General features: G+C 43.5%; 1 protein-coding gene across 1 annotated transcript; it reads left to right on the top strand.

Moving 5' to 3' along the window:
* Positions 1-602: 602 nt before the first annotated feature.
* Positions 603-16508, top strand: STBD1 (starch binding domain 1). The gene is made up of 2 exons (XM_029599829.1): positions 603-887; positions 13773-16508. The coding sequence occupies exons 1-2, from the start codon at positions 680-682 to the stop codon at positions 14624-14626; spliced, it is 1062 nt and encodes a 353-aa protein (XP_029455689.1). The 5' UTR covers positions 603-679; the 3' UTR covers positions 14627-16508.
* The last annotated feature ends 925 nt before the right edge of the window (positions 16509-17433 follow it).

Raw genomic sequence — 17433 nt, 5'->3', positions numbered from 1 at the left:
AGGCCAAGCCTATACCCAACATATGTTATAATAGACTAATATATGGGTTCCAAGTGACATGATATAAAATATTATGCAAATTTATGCAAAAAGGGGGCGGGAATAAACACCACTATCCTCCCTGCCCTCAATGTCCAGTCATGGTCTGTGGAAAAGTCGGCAACCCTACTCTCTTCCTAGGTAGGGAGCAGAGACAAGAGAGAGGGGCTGGAACTGGAAACTGAGGGCTGCTCTCTGCCACCTGAAGCTGAGAACTGGTCCACAGAGTTGAGGCACAGAGCATGCCTTGTGATGCTGCCAAATGTAACCTCCTAAGTAATACATTCAATACAGGGAAGGGAGGGGGGAGGGAGTGTTTGCAAATAAACCCCCAATTCTACCCGCTGTCTATATTTGCACTGCAATGAGCGGTGAGGTGCAGACTAGCAACGAAATATAAGGAGGAAAGAGCTCCACAAACCAGATATTGAGGGCCCGCTCCGCTATGGCAGTCACCCTGCTCCCGGTTCAAAAAGGAGGCTCGCTGGTCGGTGACCTAATTGCAAGCTTAGGTCAGATCCTGTGGGAGTGGCTGGGATGGGGCGGGCGCCGGGCGCCCTCTTAGGGCTATAAGAGGCGGCTCGGCGGGGCTCCCTTCTTGCGTGTGCAGAGCCGCCGGGGCAGCTAAGAAGTCAGCGCGATGGCAGCAGAAGCGGCGGCCGATGGAGCCGGGGCGTCCCCCGTCCAGCCCCCCGGGGGCCGGGGCTCGCTGGTGGCGGCACTGAGCAGCGTGTGGTCCGCCGTGGTGCTGGGCCTCCTGGCTGCCATCTTCGCCTGGCTCTGGTTCGGCGACCGAGGCGAGGGCAAGCAGGAGGCGGAGGAGGAGGTCGGCGGCGAGCGCGCAGCAGGTAGAGTCCGGCCGGGAGCTCCCGCGAGCGCGGAGGGGGGGGGAGGGGGAGGGGAGTCGTGGATCGGGGCAGCCTGCGCTCCTGGGGGCGGTGCCCAGCCCCCCCCCCCCCCCCGCACCGTGCCCGGCTGGGGCCCTGCCAGGGGAGCACCTGCTGGGGCTCCGGCTCCGGCTCGGGTTGCCGCCGAGTTCCCATGCTGGGGCCCTCTCTGAAGCGCTCCCCTGGGCGCAGCCGCGGCGTTGTGTCCGGGGCGAGCGCTCGCCCGACTCCGGCTTGCGGGCAGGAATGCCCTGCAGGGGCCGCTGCCAAAAGGCGCGCTTTTAATTTAATGTTAGGAGCCCGCACCCCACTCTGCCCCCGGCGCTGGGCAGTGCCGTGGTGCCTGCTGTGGGGGCGCATCGCAAGCTCCTCTAGTGCCAGGGCACTTCCCGGCCAGCTCTGCCAGTCCTGCAGGGTGAGGCAGTAAGCGGAGTGTCCAAATGTTGGCTTTCAAGGCACATTTTTAAACACAGATTATTTAACTCTTGATGCTGGAGCATAATGATATGCTAAGGCAGTGGGAGTTAAATATGTACAATGTGTGCCACAGGTGGTAAGCAGCTGCCCGGTAGACCATAAATCCGTACTTATATCTTCTACTGTCACTGCTTCTTAGCTGGCTATTTTCTCTGGCTAAGTAGTAGCCAACCGAGCAGGATAGCCGTATAAGTACGGGCTTGTGCAGCTATCTAGAGACTGTTGCCAGCTGCCATTTAGATGGCTAAATCACTCTTTATGTGGGTAAGTGGTGGGGGCTGTCAGCACTTGCTCAGACTTCTACTATTTAAACGGCTTTTTTTTTTACTTTATTTTCATAGTGCTGGAAACCTACTTCTACCTCTTAGCAGGGGTTATGTTTCCAGTGCTAAAGGCTTACTGGCCAGATGCATTTGTATGGAATTTCCATGTGAGTGTGCTAAGCAATACTCCTGTTTGGGAGCACTTTTTTCTGTGTGCAAAATGCCTTACTGCATCAGCAAGCTTTGCCTGTAGAAAATGTGCATTGAATGCACCTTTCTGCATCTGCCTTCTAGAATCCATGTAATGTGCATGGGAGCACATAACTCATCAGTCTGAGAGCAGAGCTCAAAACATCTGTAAACTATCTTGGACAAGTAGCTTGAGCCAGGACTTTTTTTTTCCCCATGTTAGATGTTCACTAGCTTTTGGCAGCCTTGGTGTACTTAGTTTCTTGCTGCTCCTGCTTTCTTACTAACACGTACTTAAGACTCCTGGAATATGGTGCCCAGGTTGGCTTCATGCTGTAGAAAAACCTTTCCCTGGCCTTCTCTTTTGCTGGATTGGTTCTTTACCTGTCCCCATGTTGTGCTTGCAGCATGATCTCTGCTCAGTGGTGCTCTGGCTGGTGACAGTGGAGAGGGAGTGAGTTCCTACTAAAACTTAACACTATATCTACTTAGCCATGAAACCTAAATCTGAGCAATGTTAATGATTACCCAATTCAGTTGGGCATTTAAACAAGCTTGGCACAGATGTTTGTTTAAACTTCTCAGTGTCCTGCTACACGTGGCAGTCTTTTAGGCATGCATGGTATCTTTGGGAATGTTCCTGAGTATTTCTGGAAAAGTGAGATGAGCTTTCACAGTCTGTAAAACCTTTCCATGGCTCCTTGCAGTATGGCACTGTCTAATGCTACGTCTCTGAACCTGATAAACACCAGATGCTCTCTGGAGGTGCAATAGTAACATGCATGGCTGCCTTGGACTTCATGGGCTGACTTACCTCTTTCCATATTACCTTTCTAAATTGCAGCTCATATTGGGATACAATCAGCTTCCTGCTCTAGAGGTTGCAGTCTAACCTATGGGGATAGTGCATACTAAATAGTCCTAAGCTTTTTGTTTTGGAGACAATGAGAAGGTGAAGTGACTTGACAAAGCTCACAAGAAGCACCAGTGGGATTTGAGCCCTGGTTCTCAGTCCTCCTCTCTAACCAGTAGGCTATTGATCTCATGTCCTTCCTCCCTGACCCCCAGCACTCTTCCTTTGCCCCAAATTAATCTAATATTGCTGTAGCCTGACATGAGGTTAACTGTACTCCACTGCCTCCTTCCAGCCTGTCCAGGCCAACCCAAACACACTTCTAGCTTCTGGCCTATGCAAGCATGGCTTGGTCTTCCAGCCAGCAGGAACCATGTAAGTATGGCATGAGATGTCTTCCTTTTCAGCCTTTGTGGGCTGCAAGAGCTTGGTATTAAAGGCCTTATAATATGGCCAGGACCAGTGCAAGGATATTAGGCAGCCTAGGTCAGTGATTCCAATACCCGTTCTGGGAGCCAGCAGCTGGTCAAGATTTTAGCATACACATAATTTGCAAATACTACCTCTATTGCATGCATGCAGACTTGTCATACATTGATTGTAGCTTTTCCAACAAGTTGACTGGGGGTTCCTTTGGATGGATTTGGGAACCATTGTCCTTGGTGAATCTTTAGCCTTATTCCCGGTCATCCCCTTCTTCCCCAATTTTCAGGCCTGTAGGGCCCCCTCCACCTGAGATGTCAAGTAAACTTCAGGCAATTTGGAAAGTGTTAAAAGGTGATAAGCTGTACTGTAACAAGTGTATGGAGTCCCTTCCTGAAGCTTGTGAGGGTAAGACTGTATCAGAAGACTCATGATCATGACTAAAAGCATCGTGTTCCATACTTGGTGTAGGATGCATGTAAAACTTGGGTAGCTCTGCAGTGCCAGCTGTTGTCAGGATGCTTGTTTTGAATGGTAACAAGTTCTTGTCTCTTCAGTAACTTATAACTGAATGTGGTGTGTAACTTTTAGTTCCTGGCCATTAATAAAGGGGGTGGGAACACACGAGACCCCACCACAGTCCCTCCCAGAACAATCCTGTAAACACAATTGGACATCTTTTAAATATTAAACTGTTTCACATATAGATGCTGTAAATGTCTTACTCAGATGCTATAGATATATATAAATGTTTCAGAAGTCTTCAGTATGTGAATGTCATGATTTGTCTATTCCCAGAAGTCTCTAAACCTTTTGAAATTAAAAGCAGAATTGTGCTGGTTGAAGGTAATGTATGAAATGGCTGCCTAAGCAGAATGAAAAAAGTTTCCTTAAGCATAGAAACAGTTAAACTTTCTTATCACCTCTAACAAGAATTTGCAAAAGTCACTCAAAGCCAACCTGCCATACTAAGAGCACTAACTCCTAGAACTCAAATGGCAATGAGCCTATGTGAAAAGATGACAATATAAATATTCCGCTGGCCCTAAAACACCAATACACCTATTTGGAAAACAGAACCTGCCGATGGTGACAGACCACAACAGAGAACCTGCATACTAGCAAAAATCCTCACCTTGGTAACACATGCAGAACATAGAGATGTGCAGACAAACTGTATTCTTGGTGCTGTTGTCCACCTCCCTGCAGAGATGGGGGAACAAGGGGCCGGATCAGGGAGCAGAGAGGCAGTGCTTTGCTCTGCATGGTCTCCTCAGTCTTGGAAAGACAGGAAGGGAATGGCTTTGTGCCATCTGCTCCAGGCTTATTCCCTCCCACTCCCTGTAGACCTTCTGGGTGGGAAGGAGCAGGAAGCAGAGGGCTATATTCTGCAGTCTGAGATTTGGGGCACTGGTCCTTAGGGGCAGACCTGTGCATTTATGCATTGGGCCTGGTGCAACTACCCCTTTTGTCCATAGGTAAGTGGCCCTGGCAATAGTTTAATACTTAGTGGGTTCATTATTAAATGATGGCCTATTACATTCATTTGTGATAACATGTTTCATGCAACACTGGAGGGGGAAGTACATGTGCAAGATATTCTAGTAGCTCCTTTGTAAAAACATGGGTGCATATTTGGCTGCTTAAACATGTCATTTCAAAATTATATGTGAAATTACTTCTACCTTTTTAACTTGTCAGCCTGTTGGGATCCCTGAAATCATGTAATCTTTAATGATTGTATTTGGGGTGCAGGAAGCCAGGAAAACTGAGTTGCCTGAACCCTTGAGGCTGTTCAGCTGCTCTCTAGCAGCTTTTCAAACTAGTTTACAGCTGCTTTTATCACTATTGTGCAATTCCCTAGGTACACAATGTCTAAAATGCATGCAAACAAATGTTAAGGGGCACTTGTACAGGATATACATGCATTCTTAAATATGAGCAGGAATGCTATCAGTGGGGAAACGCCTTGCAACAGGAATTCCCAACCTTTTTTGGGAGTAGGCATGCCAAGCCATGAATCTTGTGCACCTGAGATGCCTCAAGTTTTTTTTCTACATGCAGTTAAATGCCATATAGAGAACTAACATATATGCACTCTGGAATAATTTTGAAATATACAAGCACTTAAAAGTGCTTATTGTAAAATTGTGCTCTCCCTCTTGTTCTACCCTACAGCTCCTTCATGAATGCTAACTCCTTGCCAACCATGGCTCCTTTCCTCAGCTGCTTCCTAGCACCCTCCTGCACACCTTACTTCCCTCCACCCCATGGATGCATCTCTGAATGCCTGCCTGTCCTCTTCTGCTCACAATGTTCCCGAGTGCTTTTCCACCGGGACTTGTCCTGCCTCCAGTCCTTCTCCCCACCAAGGCCTTAATACAGCTTTTGGCAGACCCCTCCATGCTTGCTGCCTCTACCTCAAGTTGAGAACCATTGCTTTACAATGGTCTAACTGTACAATAGTACTGCTCACTAATACATTTGATTTTTGCCAGTAACTGAGGGGGGGGGGCCCTCATGTCATACCTGCCCCCTCCAACCTACTTAGGGTAGCACTGAGCAGTGCCAGGGGAGGCTCCAGAGCCCCATGGTGGCCACAGATCTTGTCCCTGCAGCTTTGAAGGACATGGGGCACTAAGGCAAGCATCACAAGATGGGGGTTTCCCAAACCTGTCCTGGAGACCCCCACAGCTGGTTGGGTTTTCAGGAGATCTGCAGTGAATATGCAAGAGAAGCTTGCATATCATGGCGAGTTTGGGAAGATATGGGTAGGTGGCAGTGCAAGCATGCCACAAATTTCAAAGCTGACTGCTAGTAGTGATTTGGACTAGGGGCCTTAACTGAGGTTTCTGATCTTGTGATGCACAAAAGCAGCCAGGAAATGTTGGCCCACAACTTGAATGTGCTGGCTGTGCCTGCATAGGTGGTACTGAGCAGTTGGCAGCAGCTAGATATATCAAGTCATACCAGTAAGAACTGAGCATATGGCAGCTTGGAAGAATGTTGCTTACAACAGATCAGTGTTTTTGCCACTTTTTTATGGTTTCATGTCTGAGCCTTTCATTACTTTTTTTCAAACAAAAATGTGATCTCAATGGCCAATATTCATGCACAACTCTACCGAAGCATAGAAACAAATGACAGTAGAAAAGGACCAAACAGTCCATCCAGTCTGCCCAGCAAGCTTATATCCGCCATGCTGTACAGATCATCCCCCCATACTTAGCAGTTTCCCAGGCCATAAACATCAGGGCCCTTATTGCTTGCTGACTGAATCCAATTACCCATTACCTCTTGCCACTGAAGCAGAGAGCAATTTTGGAGTTGCTTCAAAAGTATCAGGCCTATTGGTCATGAGTAATAACAGCCACATCAGCAAGTTAACCCTATACTTGTTTCACCAGGTTGTAAAATTCAACGACCTTGTTGGTTGCTGTCTGAATCAAATCCCCCCCCCCCCCCTTCCTCTTTCCCCCTGCTGTTGAAGCAGAGAGCAAGGAGTTGCTGCAGCAGGTCTACATCTTTATTTTAATCAACAGTTTTGTCCTATCCACAAAGCTGCTGCTGTCTGGTTTTGCATTTTCAATTTGATGATCCCAGACAGAGGTCTTCTAGAAAACAAGAGGGAAGCACTCGTATAGTAATACTAGAGTGCATTTGTTTTTCTATCGGCCTTAGCTTGGTGCCCAGCTTAAAGAGCAGCACAATTCCAGATTCAATGTCGTGTCTCCTATTTGCTGTCCCTGTGCCTCCTGCCCTTTGTATTGAGACTATTAAGCCCTCAGGCTCTTCCCCCCTTTTCTGGACTGAGCACTATGAAGTGTGGGAAGTAATTTCAGCACAGAACACAAGGGGTTCCTAACCTTCTGAGGCACATGGACCCCTCTTCAACCTGCAGAAACATTGCTGATCTTTACATGCAGTCAAATGCTGTGCAGAAAGCAGATGCCATGTAGCTCCACCTCCATCATAATCCCTTCCTGCCCTTTCCTACTGCAGCTGCTTTGGATTCTATCCTTGCCATCTTCCCATGACCCCTTTCTTCCCCAAGTGCCTCCGCTCCTGCCTTGCTTGCCCCTTCCCTTCTGTCCTCTCCCTCCTGTGGTCCCTGGGTGCTTTTCTTGTGCCCATTCTCCATTGCACTCTCTCTCATGGCCTCTTCCTGAATGCCTTGCCCTCTGCTCCCTTATGGTCTCTTCCCCCCCCCTTCTCTACCACAGCCCTATCCCAAGCTTTTATTGGGATTTATTTCCTGTTCTTTGAATAAAATTAATCAATCTAAGGCAGGGTACAACATATTAGGTCAAGACCTGTGGGTGTAGCAGCTTAACAGTTCTAGTCTGAAGGAGTCTTAGTAAAGACTAAACTGGACCAAACTCTGAAGTTGAGGGATTAAGAAATGCAATGCACCTCCATAAAATCACACAGGACTAATTGGATAAGAATGCAAGCACTTTGGTAAAATGGATTATAGCAGTTCATAGTACTCCTTCCTGCCCTTTCCAGGTAGTTTTTGCTTCTATTCTGTGATCCCACTATGGTGACATCCTGCCACACTACTCCCTCAGTGCAACTTTCACCTCATAGGACAGCCACTGCATATGCAGCTTGCTTGCCACCTCTGGCTGTGTGGCGCAGCAGCTGTTTGACCATGCAGGTGGCAGCAATTGTCCTCTCGGCACAGCTTGGTAGCAGTCATCTGAGCCTGTTTGAGTTAAATAGCTCTTAAAAACTTGGAAGCTAGTTGGGAGCTGTTGCTGCAGCTTTCATGTATCTGTCAGATTCCTAGCAGTTCCATAAAGTAAGGTAATGTGTTGTCCTCTGGCAACTGAAATTCCTTCGTGTAAGTGGTAAAGCTCTCGTTCCCACCCTCACCACCTCTTAACAGCTGTGGATGAACAGGATGCCTGTGTTTTTGCTGGCAGGAAAGCCTTAGCAGAGCTGAACACTTGCGTTCTGTAAGTGAGGTAACTCTTTCCCCAAGCTGGCACTACCTATTTGCCATACTAGTAAGATAGTAAGGATGGTGGAAAAGGACCAGTCTGCCCAGCAAGCTTCTGGTTTCCACTGCACTGTGGAGGTTCCCCCATGCTTCTCCGTGCAGCAATCCCAAGCCTTAGAAGGGTAGCACTTACTGTCAAACCCCTAAGTTACTGCTGGCAACGCTCTTACTGGGTGATGAGTCTTAAGTTCAGAGGGTGCTGCTTGAACTTGCTTTTGCCCTAGAAGCAGGCCTGTGCATGTTCCCTTATTTCTGCTCATCAGTACACCAGACCCCCATGGCCTTGTCCACTTATATTCTACCTCACCCCCATCTAGTTTTTTCAGATGGTCCTTCTCTAGGGTTGTCTTCAGTGAATACCCAACAGAAGAATTTTTCTGCCATTTGTCGCCAACACTGCTCCTTGTCACTTCAAGGTCACTACCCCCACTTCAGGCTGCCCTGTTCTCTGATATCTGAAGTTTTATCATCCACTTTACCTCTTTGGCAATCCTTTTCTTCCACTTGACCTTCTTGCTTTCCTGACTTATTGCTTCTCCCTCAGTTTCACCAGGAATTCCCTGTTCCTCTTTTTGGGATCCTTTATACTTTGTTTTTTATTTTTTCAGCCACCTCTTTTGAAAACCAAATCAGTGTTCTTACTATTTACTTTTTCTAACATACAAACTTGTTTCCTTTTCTAATGGCTCCTTTCACGTTGGCCCACTGTTCCACCTCACGCATTTTTCTCCTAAATTAATACACATAAGCAAGGATTTAACTCTTATGATACACGACGAAAAAGCAGAGTGGCTGAACAGCCCTCCGCTTACATACCCCATACAGAAACCTAAGGTCAGCAAACAAAGCACTACTAACTATACCGTCAGTCATTACAGCCAGATTAACACAAGTAAGGGACAGGGCCCTATCCCTAGCAGGACCGATAATATGGAACACCATGCCGGTAGAAATCAGATTGGAAAGAGACATCAAAACATTCAGAGAAAATTTAAAAACATGGCTATTTAAGCAAGCGTACCACAAAGAATCAAGAGTAGAACCCAGGGAACTGTTAGTTGCGGTCAAGCAAACACCCACACAAACACACTCCTTCCTTCTTAAAGTGTCTCCTCCTATATTCTGATCTCCACCTCTGTCTTAAACTTCAAAGAACTAAAGTTAAGTAACACCAAACTTTTAGCAGATTTAGAAAATCTAGATATAACTTATAACACTCACCGAATAGTACTTATTATGATATAATGTTACAGTATTTTTGATGGCACCTGTTTAAGAGTTAGAATTCCAGACACTTTATGCAACATAGTTTTTGTGCCTTATTGTGAACTGTTGTGATGGCACCCACTTAACGACTGTATAGAAAAGATTTTAAATAAATGAAGTTAGAACAAATATATAAAGAATTCAAACCATGCAAAAACACAGCTGCAAAGTCTGTTATTTGGCCTTTGGTATCCTCCAATATGTAAACACGAGCTTAGAGAAGGTTTGGTAGTGTATTATAGCATATAATTAACTGACTATTTGTAATAGTCTGAGCAAAGAAAGGAAGGCCTACAGCACCCTAAACTTCTGTGGTAGTATCTAGAAATGGATGCCTGAAGCCTTCATGACCTTTTTTTCTTCTGGAGGGGGGAGTAGGGTGGCTGAGTATCCAAAAAACCCATGCAGGGAAACAGCTTGTATTGAAGCTGCATAAAACTAACTAGTAGAAACAATCCTGATATGCAAATGGCTACATAGCTGCATTAGTATAAATTGAATGTAAATAGAAATACAACTAATCATGTTGGTAGAAGATTCTAACCAAGTAATGCAGATGACAGCATATTTAGCTTTCAAGTACAATAATTCCCAATATAATTGAAAGCATAAAGATACAGAACCGTGTCAGTTTATGTTTTGTTACATTTTAAATTTAACATTTGAACTACAGTATATTGCATCACTACAATTAAACAAGGCCATGATTAGATCCCAATCTCTGAGAACATCTGGAAAGATGTACAAGTGAATTAGAAGAAAACATCAAGAACATTAAAAAAAAAAGTGGGATTTAGCATGGCACTTTAGAACAGATCTAAAATGATGCACATCTGGCACCTGTTACAGTATATTGAACATATGCTTACCATTTATTAAAACTTATAAGTTGCTTTCCTCATATGAAATTGCTGTAAGCAATGTACAAAACTTAAAACTTATCAAACTAACATACACACACTACCTCCTGTAAGGGCTAATCTTAGTCATATCCATCTCACCTACTTTCTCTACAAACTTCTGTAAATCATTAATCAGGCTTTCAGTCTTTTGAAATTGCATCAGATCTCTCTTCCCAACACTAGCTCATTCCAGTTTGGAATAGGCTTCTCATAGTAGTATCTAAAGTCTGCAGAGGGAAGCTGATACTGGGACATCAGGTCTTGTAGACTTAGGCCACCGTAATCTGTTCCTCCTTTTGTGGGACAAAGTCAATCTCAAAAGCAAGAACCGGGATCTGAAACTTGCATTTTTTTTTTATAGGGAGCAATGCAATTCTAGGAGCAGTAACCATCTGGGGGGGTTCCTTGCCTAATCTTTCTCAAATTCCCTACCCCCGCAACTTGTTTACTATCTGGAGGTATCCTGCGCCTTCTCCCCTGCAGTTTCAAGTCCTTCAACTTCTCCCTATACCCTGTCACTGTCCCCAGGACAGATTCCTATTTTTCCCACCTGTCTGGCAGCAGAGATCCTCTAAATCCTTTCTGCCTCGCTCTGACGTGCACACACTTCTGTTGTGACTCGTGTATGCAGTCAGCAAGTGCTCATTCCCCCACCTCATCCTCTGTAAAATATCTGCAGCTTGTAAGTTCACTTACAGATAGTGACTGCTGCAGTTCTGGTACTGTGTTCCCAGACTCTCCCCTCCCTGTCTGAGCTTCACCTTGCTCTTCACCTTCAGGTCCACAGCATTGGCTACTGCTCACTACAAGCCCTTCCCCCACCCAGCTGCAATCTGCTGTGCTGACCTGAGAGCTTTATTTTTAGATAATGCAGGACTTTCTCAGAGAAAGCACCTATGACCTCCTTGGGATGGGGGAGGAATTGCATCTTAAACCTTTTTTGCTTAAAATAAGCGTGGGATATCTGGTCAGTTTTTGCCTCTCAGCTGTAAGTTTCTCTTTTTTTTTAATCAGTGTGTGCTAGATTGTGCAGTGTCAGTTTTTGGCTTTATTCCCTGGCTGCTTTTTAAAAATGTTTTTGGCATGAAACTTGACCACTTAAGCAATAGCCATAAATCTTTGTGCCATTGTCTTGTGTAAGATGCCTACAAAAGGATCAGTAAAGTCTTAACCCAATGACTTAAGATGCTAGTGTAAACTCTCAATGTCACTTTAATCTTTTTAGCTTCTCTGCTCATTACTTTGGTTCAAAGTTAAGTTTTTGCACACTTTAAAGTCTTAACCTTTTTTTTTTTTTTAAATGCCTCCATGGCCTTGCTCAAAGATCTGATCTGCTACTGTACCTTCTCCATCCCAAATATCACGCTGTATGCCACACATTCAAGCTTCCACTCTTCTAGACCACCTCCTTCCTGGCACTTTTCAACTGAAATAAACTTTTATCAAGATCTTACTCCTTGATGAAACCTTAGCAGGTGTTTATAAGCTGCAGCTTTTAAGAGGTCTTAAGCCATTTATTTCCACAATTTTAGTCGGTGGTATAAGCATTTTTGACTGCATTAGACTACTGCCATTTGCTTTACGTCTGTCTTCCATTTACCTTGATCAAGCCCCTACAGTTGCAGAATTCTGCAGCACCACTAGCAGCCATAGAACTGACCACATTTCTCCTCGTGTTCAGTGGAGAATTACATATAAGGTGACCATGCTAACACATTTCTGGCCACCAATTTGCTTTGGGAAAATGAGGAGATGCAGGTATAAAACCCAGCAAGAGCCTTAAGGTCCTCTCAGATGGCACTCCTTGAACCTTCTACCAAACGGGCTAGGCTGTATAAAATTAGGGAATATGCCTTTTCGATCACAGCTCCTAACTTCTAATTTCCAGAGGCAGAGAATTCCCGATCTATAGGGTGTCCAAAGATGTTTAAACATTTTAAACCAATTTTAGTTTCACTTTATTTTAGTCTCATCCCTGTATAGAGATGCTCCTGTTTTTGTCATGCTGACGTAAGTTTTTTATTTTGATGGTTTTTTGCTGATTTTTATATTTTTTACATGTAAGCTGCTTTTGGTATTAATCATCTAGAAATACAAATCTGTAAAAAGGCTCTTATACCAAATTCCCTGATTGTCTTGGTTCATTATCAGTGACTGTAGTGCAAGACCTGTCATAGGGTACTATAAACTGTAAATACAAACTTTTCAGCAAAGAATTTAATTCAAACAAGGGTCATAAGTTCTAGTGACTCTCCTCACTCGAAAGAGGCAGGTGGTGGTGAGTGGAGCAACATCTAGATGGGAACACAGTTGACATTTTTACTTTAAATCTGGTCCAATGCTTTGTTCAAGTTTCTAGGGGCCTACAGCCTTCCCAACCAGCCACAAGGGGCAGATGCCAACTTCTAAATTTTTTGATAAACTGCCCAAGGGAACAGGAATCCCTTACTCTATATAATGGTGTCATTCCCAAAATAGCAACAGTGCTGACCTGGGAAGATGTCTCTTCTGGACTGTATAGAGGAGGTTGCTTGGTATATCTTCCAAGCCAATATCATAGCAGGCTGCCAACAAACTCCATAGGAAAGTGTAGAATTAACTCACCAGGATGGCAGGTGTTTGAACTACTGCTGCAGCACAACTGGCTCTACTGCTAGACTTTTTTTTTTTAAGCAGTTGTACAAATCTAACTAACTTAGCTCTTAGCTATGTAATACATATGTCTGTTCTGAAGTCACAAGGAATAAATTAAGACCAAGTGTCTGACTAATTTGACTTCAAGTCTGCTGCAAAGATGTTAGAACTCAAAAGCAACTTCTTTCCAGCTAGTTCTACTAAGGATGGTATGACTAGACACTTTTTTAATCTGCAGAATTAATAAAAATGAAATGCTATAGAACATGCTCTGAATCTTCAGCTATTTTCTAGCTTGGTGCTGCACATTTTGTCTTAAGGAAATCCACTAACTACTTTTCTGGAAACTTAGGAGTAGGCAGTGTTTAGAATGTCACCGACTTGGGGTGGCCTGTGCCCCTTCTCTGGCAGTAATGTCCCATCTGTCAGCACCTTAAAGGTGCAGGAGTTGGGGTCTGAAGGCATGGGAATTGCTACCAGTTATGACTACTGGGTGGAAGCCCATTCTTAACAGCTTGAAATCTAGTCTTTGTATAAAATAGCTGCCTTTTCTGCAGAGTAAGACAATATTGCCAGAAATAAAAGGTTTTGTAGCCATTGCATAAAGATCCACATGTGGGTAGCCATGGTGCTCCACCCAAGTTACAGTAAGTTTGGGGGGGGCAGGAAAGGCAAATATGAGCCAGCCTGGCATTTCAAGCTGTCAAACCTAGAGGTCACAATTTGAATGTTTTCCACTAGCCTTTGTAGATGTGAAGTTCATGTAGTAACTGTCCTCGTTACAAATCAAAGCTTATTAACAATTGGTTATTTCTCCTCCCTCTCCCCAACTAGGGCATCTGGAAGATCAGGTAGCTGTGTGTGATGTAAAAGAAAACATCCAAGTCAGTCTCCAACCAGCACTAGAAGAGAGCTTGCAGAACATCCCTATTGAGAGAGATTGTGTCCACAAAGATGGAGCATCAGACAAAACTTGTCAGCTTGCAGCTGGAGAGTTAGATAGTTTGCTGGACTCTGGTGAAATTTTAGGATCGAGGACTCTTTATTCCAGCACAGCAGAAGGAACACAGGCAAATGGACTGGAAACTACTGAGGAGAGAATAAGTAACACAAAGTCTACTTGTACTGCTAGCCAAATTGAAGAAATCAAAAATCTGGGTCAGCCACAAAGTAAGGAGCTGGCTAATGCCTGGGAACAGGAAGACAAGCATCCTACAAGTGTGAGCAGCAGGTTCTGGGATTCATTTACCTGTGATCTGAATGAAGAGTTTGAACATCACAGTTCAAATCTAGTCAGCAAGAAAAAGGAACAGTTCAGTCTGGCTGAAACAGAAGCCAAGAGTCCAGAATTTGATGCAAAAATCAAACAAGTAGCAGCCGTACATCCAATGCCACAGAATGTCCATGTGAAGTTCAGAGTTCATTATGTCACAAACTCTGACTCTCAACTGATTGCAGTCACTGGAGACCACAAGAATCTTGGTGCCTGGGAGACATACATACCACTGCAGTCTGACAAAGATGGATTCTGGTCCCATTCTGTTCTCTTGCCAGTAGACACTAAAGTGTCATGGAAATTTGTTATGGTGGAGAATGGAAAGGTCAGACGTTGGGAAGAGTGTAACAATCGTTCATTGGAGACAGAATATGATGATAAAGAGGCACATCAGTGGTGGGGATATCATTAATTGGAATCTGTATAGGATTTGAGGAAAGACCATAAATGCACTACAAGTTTATTTAACAAGGTAGAATAGTGGTATCTTAAGTAGGCTGCACAATGGGGGAAATACTAATGTCCTGTCTGAAGATTCTGAAATGTATACTCAGGAAAAATCAGTTAAAAGTAAAATATTGACTTTGATTTAATGATCAACAAGGCCTAGCTAGTCAGAATGCAAGCATTTGATATTTCAAACAACTTCATTTGTTACCCTGCTGAAAAGTTAAATTTTATCCAAGAATAAGTAACTTTGTGCCATTTAACATGGGAGCATAAAGCCGAGAGAAGCAGTGAACAAATTTTAGATGTCATGAGGGATAGCACCAAACTAGATTTAGCAATGGTCTACAAATTTAAAGACTTCATTCAGTGTTTGGAGTAACTTTCCCCTTTGACTGTATCTTCTCTAGTGCTGACATGCACTAGCACAGAAGGGAGATACGGTACTTAGAACCTTTCATACCTTCTCACACCCTAAGCTTATAACGCTGCTCTAATGTAAAGAACTCATAGCTGTCTTCTGGTCTAAAATCAGAAACTGCCAATGTTAATATAAATCTTACTAAGGGGCTAGCTAGGCTCTAGAACTTTTAGGGCAGTTGGTATATAGTTCACTAAACTTAAGGCTCTTCGTTAAGTCAGTCTTCCAAATGGTGGTTAGAGTGCATCCAGCCTTAGCAAGCCTGAACACTGCTCTTGCTGTAGCTGTATGCATTCCAAGCTTCATGCAGTCTCTTACTGTGCAGAAAATGCAAAAGGAATTTTTACATAGGATAAAGTACACAACTGCATGTCACATCTTCATGTTTGCACAATTATTTTAGAGTGGTGTAATTAGATCCACGGTCATCTTACTTTTCACCTCAAATACTAAGTTTATCATCTGGTGTACTTACATGTGTACATCAATGTAAACAGTATAAAATATGGCAGGTCAAATTTAGTGTAGCTTAATATATACCAGTGTTCATGAATCCAAATGGAGAAATCTGCCAGGTAGATGACAGATCTAAGGCAAAGTGTTGGGCTTGAGGTAAAAATTGTGCACATCCAAATATGAGGCAACAGACTAAACTTCAACTTTTTAGTTGGGGAGAGGGGATAATGAGTGTTCTGTGATCACTGGTGCATTTATGTATTTTGATATGAACTGTAATTGCTTTTTATTCTTGACTGTGGCTACTGAAGCAAGCATTGTATGTAGTACTACTGTAGTTAAAGATGCTCAGTTGTACCATTTTTAGTTCTAAATTTCTACATCACACAACGTAAACATCACGTCTTTTGTGGGATTATTTTTAAGAGGTTCTTAGCTTTTTTTTTATATAACAGGAATTTGTAATAAACGGCATTTAAAGTTATAATCTAAGTTGATGCATGGATCAAGCTGTCAGCTAGCAGTTCCCCAGGGATGGTAGAACAGGTCAGCTTTTGCTTTCCTGACTATAGGACTTATGGCACCACTTAAGCCATGCCTTCTCCATACAAAACTTGAGGACTCCTTCCCATACTTGCAAATCAATGCAACCTCTTCTGACTTCTGTCAAGTATCTTGCTCCTTCACATGTGTTGTGCTTATTGTAAGAATGCATTTAAAACCATCAAAGCTGATGTGAACTTATATTTGCTGACCTGATGAATGCACTATTGTGAGTTAGTCATGAGACTGGTTAAACAGATATAGCTTTCTTGAAGTTACAAACCATAACATAGGCAATTTCTAAACAGTTTTTTAATGTCTAAAAGCAAGTGGAATAAATAGCAATCAGATCACACCTAACTGAAAATTTTAGACTGCAATTTAGAATCAATAGCTAAATGTAGTCACCCATGGAAATGTGCTACTTAGCAATAAGACTAAAGCAACTCCAAATTGGTTTAGCAGATTTTATAGCACAAAGAACCTCTGAGGACTGGCTTTTGAAGAAAGTAAGGGCTTCTGTTTAATTTGTACAGTGGCATTTTAAAAATCAATAGGTAGTCTTACACAAGAGGTTCCTAATATTGGTCACAATAGGAATAGAATATTATAGTGATGCAAAGCTCATGCATAACTTGCAGGCTTAGTGCTTTGTCATAAGCTTACTCTTTGCTAGAAAAAAAACCAAAACTTACGGCACACTAAGACCCTCTGCACTCATTTTAATGTGCTGTGTGTAACTTTGATTTATTGGATACTATGCTTTTAGCATATCAAAGCAGGATACAAAATATAAAATTAAATAAAATCATGAGAGCAATACCCCATAACCTATGCTGAAATCTTGCTGTCATTCAAGCCTACTCTTGGGAGTTTTCTTGAATTAAAAATCAAATTTATCTTCCTCACATGAAGATCATTAGTTTCATGCAGACTTAATGCTATGCAAATGAAAACCTCTAATGTAGAGTGTTGGGCTGAAAACTACCTTCGTACCAGTGCTGAAGGCTATCGGTTATAAGCAACTTGAGATGGTAGGTGAGCCAGACTGCATGCCCACCTCCCCCTTAGCAGGAACATCAAACCACATGGGCCTTGGGAGCTTCAGGTATTCTGAGGCATTCTCGCCCTAAGTACTGAGCCTTGTGAAATCCATATTTGACAATTGTAATTGGCAGCTCCTGGCACATAAGGGGAGAGACTGTAGTTATAATTCAGCTTTGAGGGCTGCTTACACTTTTAGCATTAGTGTAACCTGTTGTGATCCTGAGGAATGTGCTACCATGCATATATTTCTAAACCATGACCCTTGCTGTCAACTCATTGTCCATGCTGATATGAAGGGGGTACTG

Source organism: Rhinatrema bivittatum, chromosome 1 (genome assembly GCF_901001135.1).
Source record: "Rhinatrema bivittatum chromosome 1, aRhiBiv1.1, whole genome shotgun sequence".
Taxonomy (NCBI): Eukaryota; Metazoa; Chordata; class Amphibia; order Gymnophiona; family Rhinatrematidae; genus Rhinatrema; species Rhinatrema bivittatum.
Note: the sequence above shows the minus strand (reverse complement) of the source record. Positions and strands in the feature narration are given on the sequence as shown.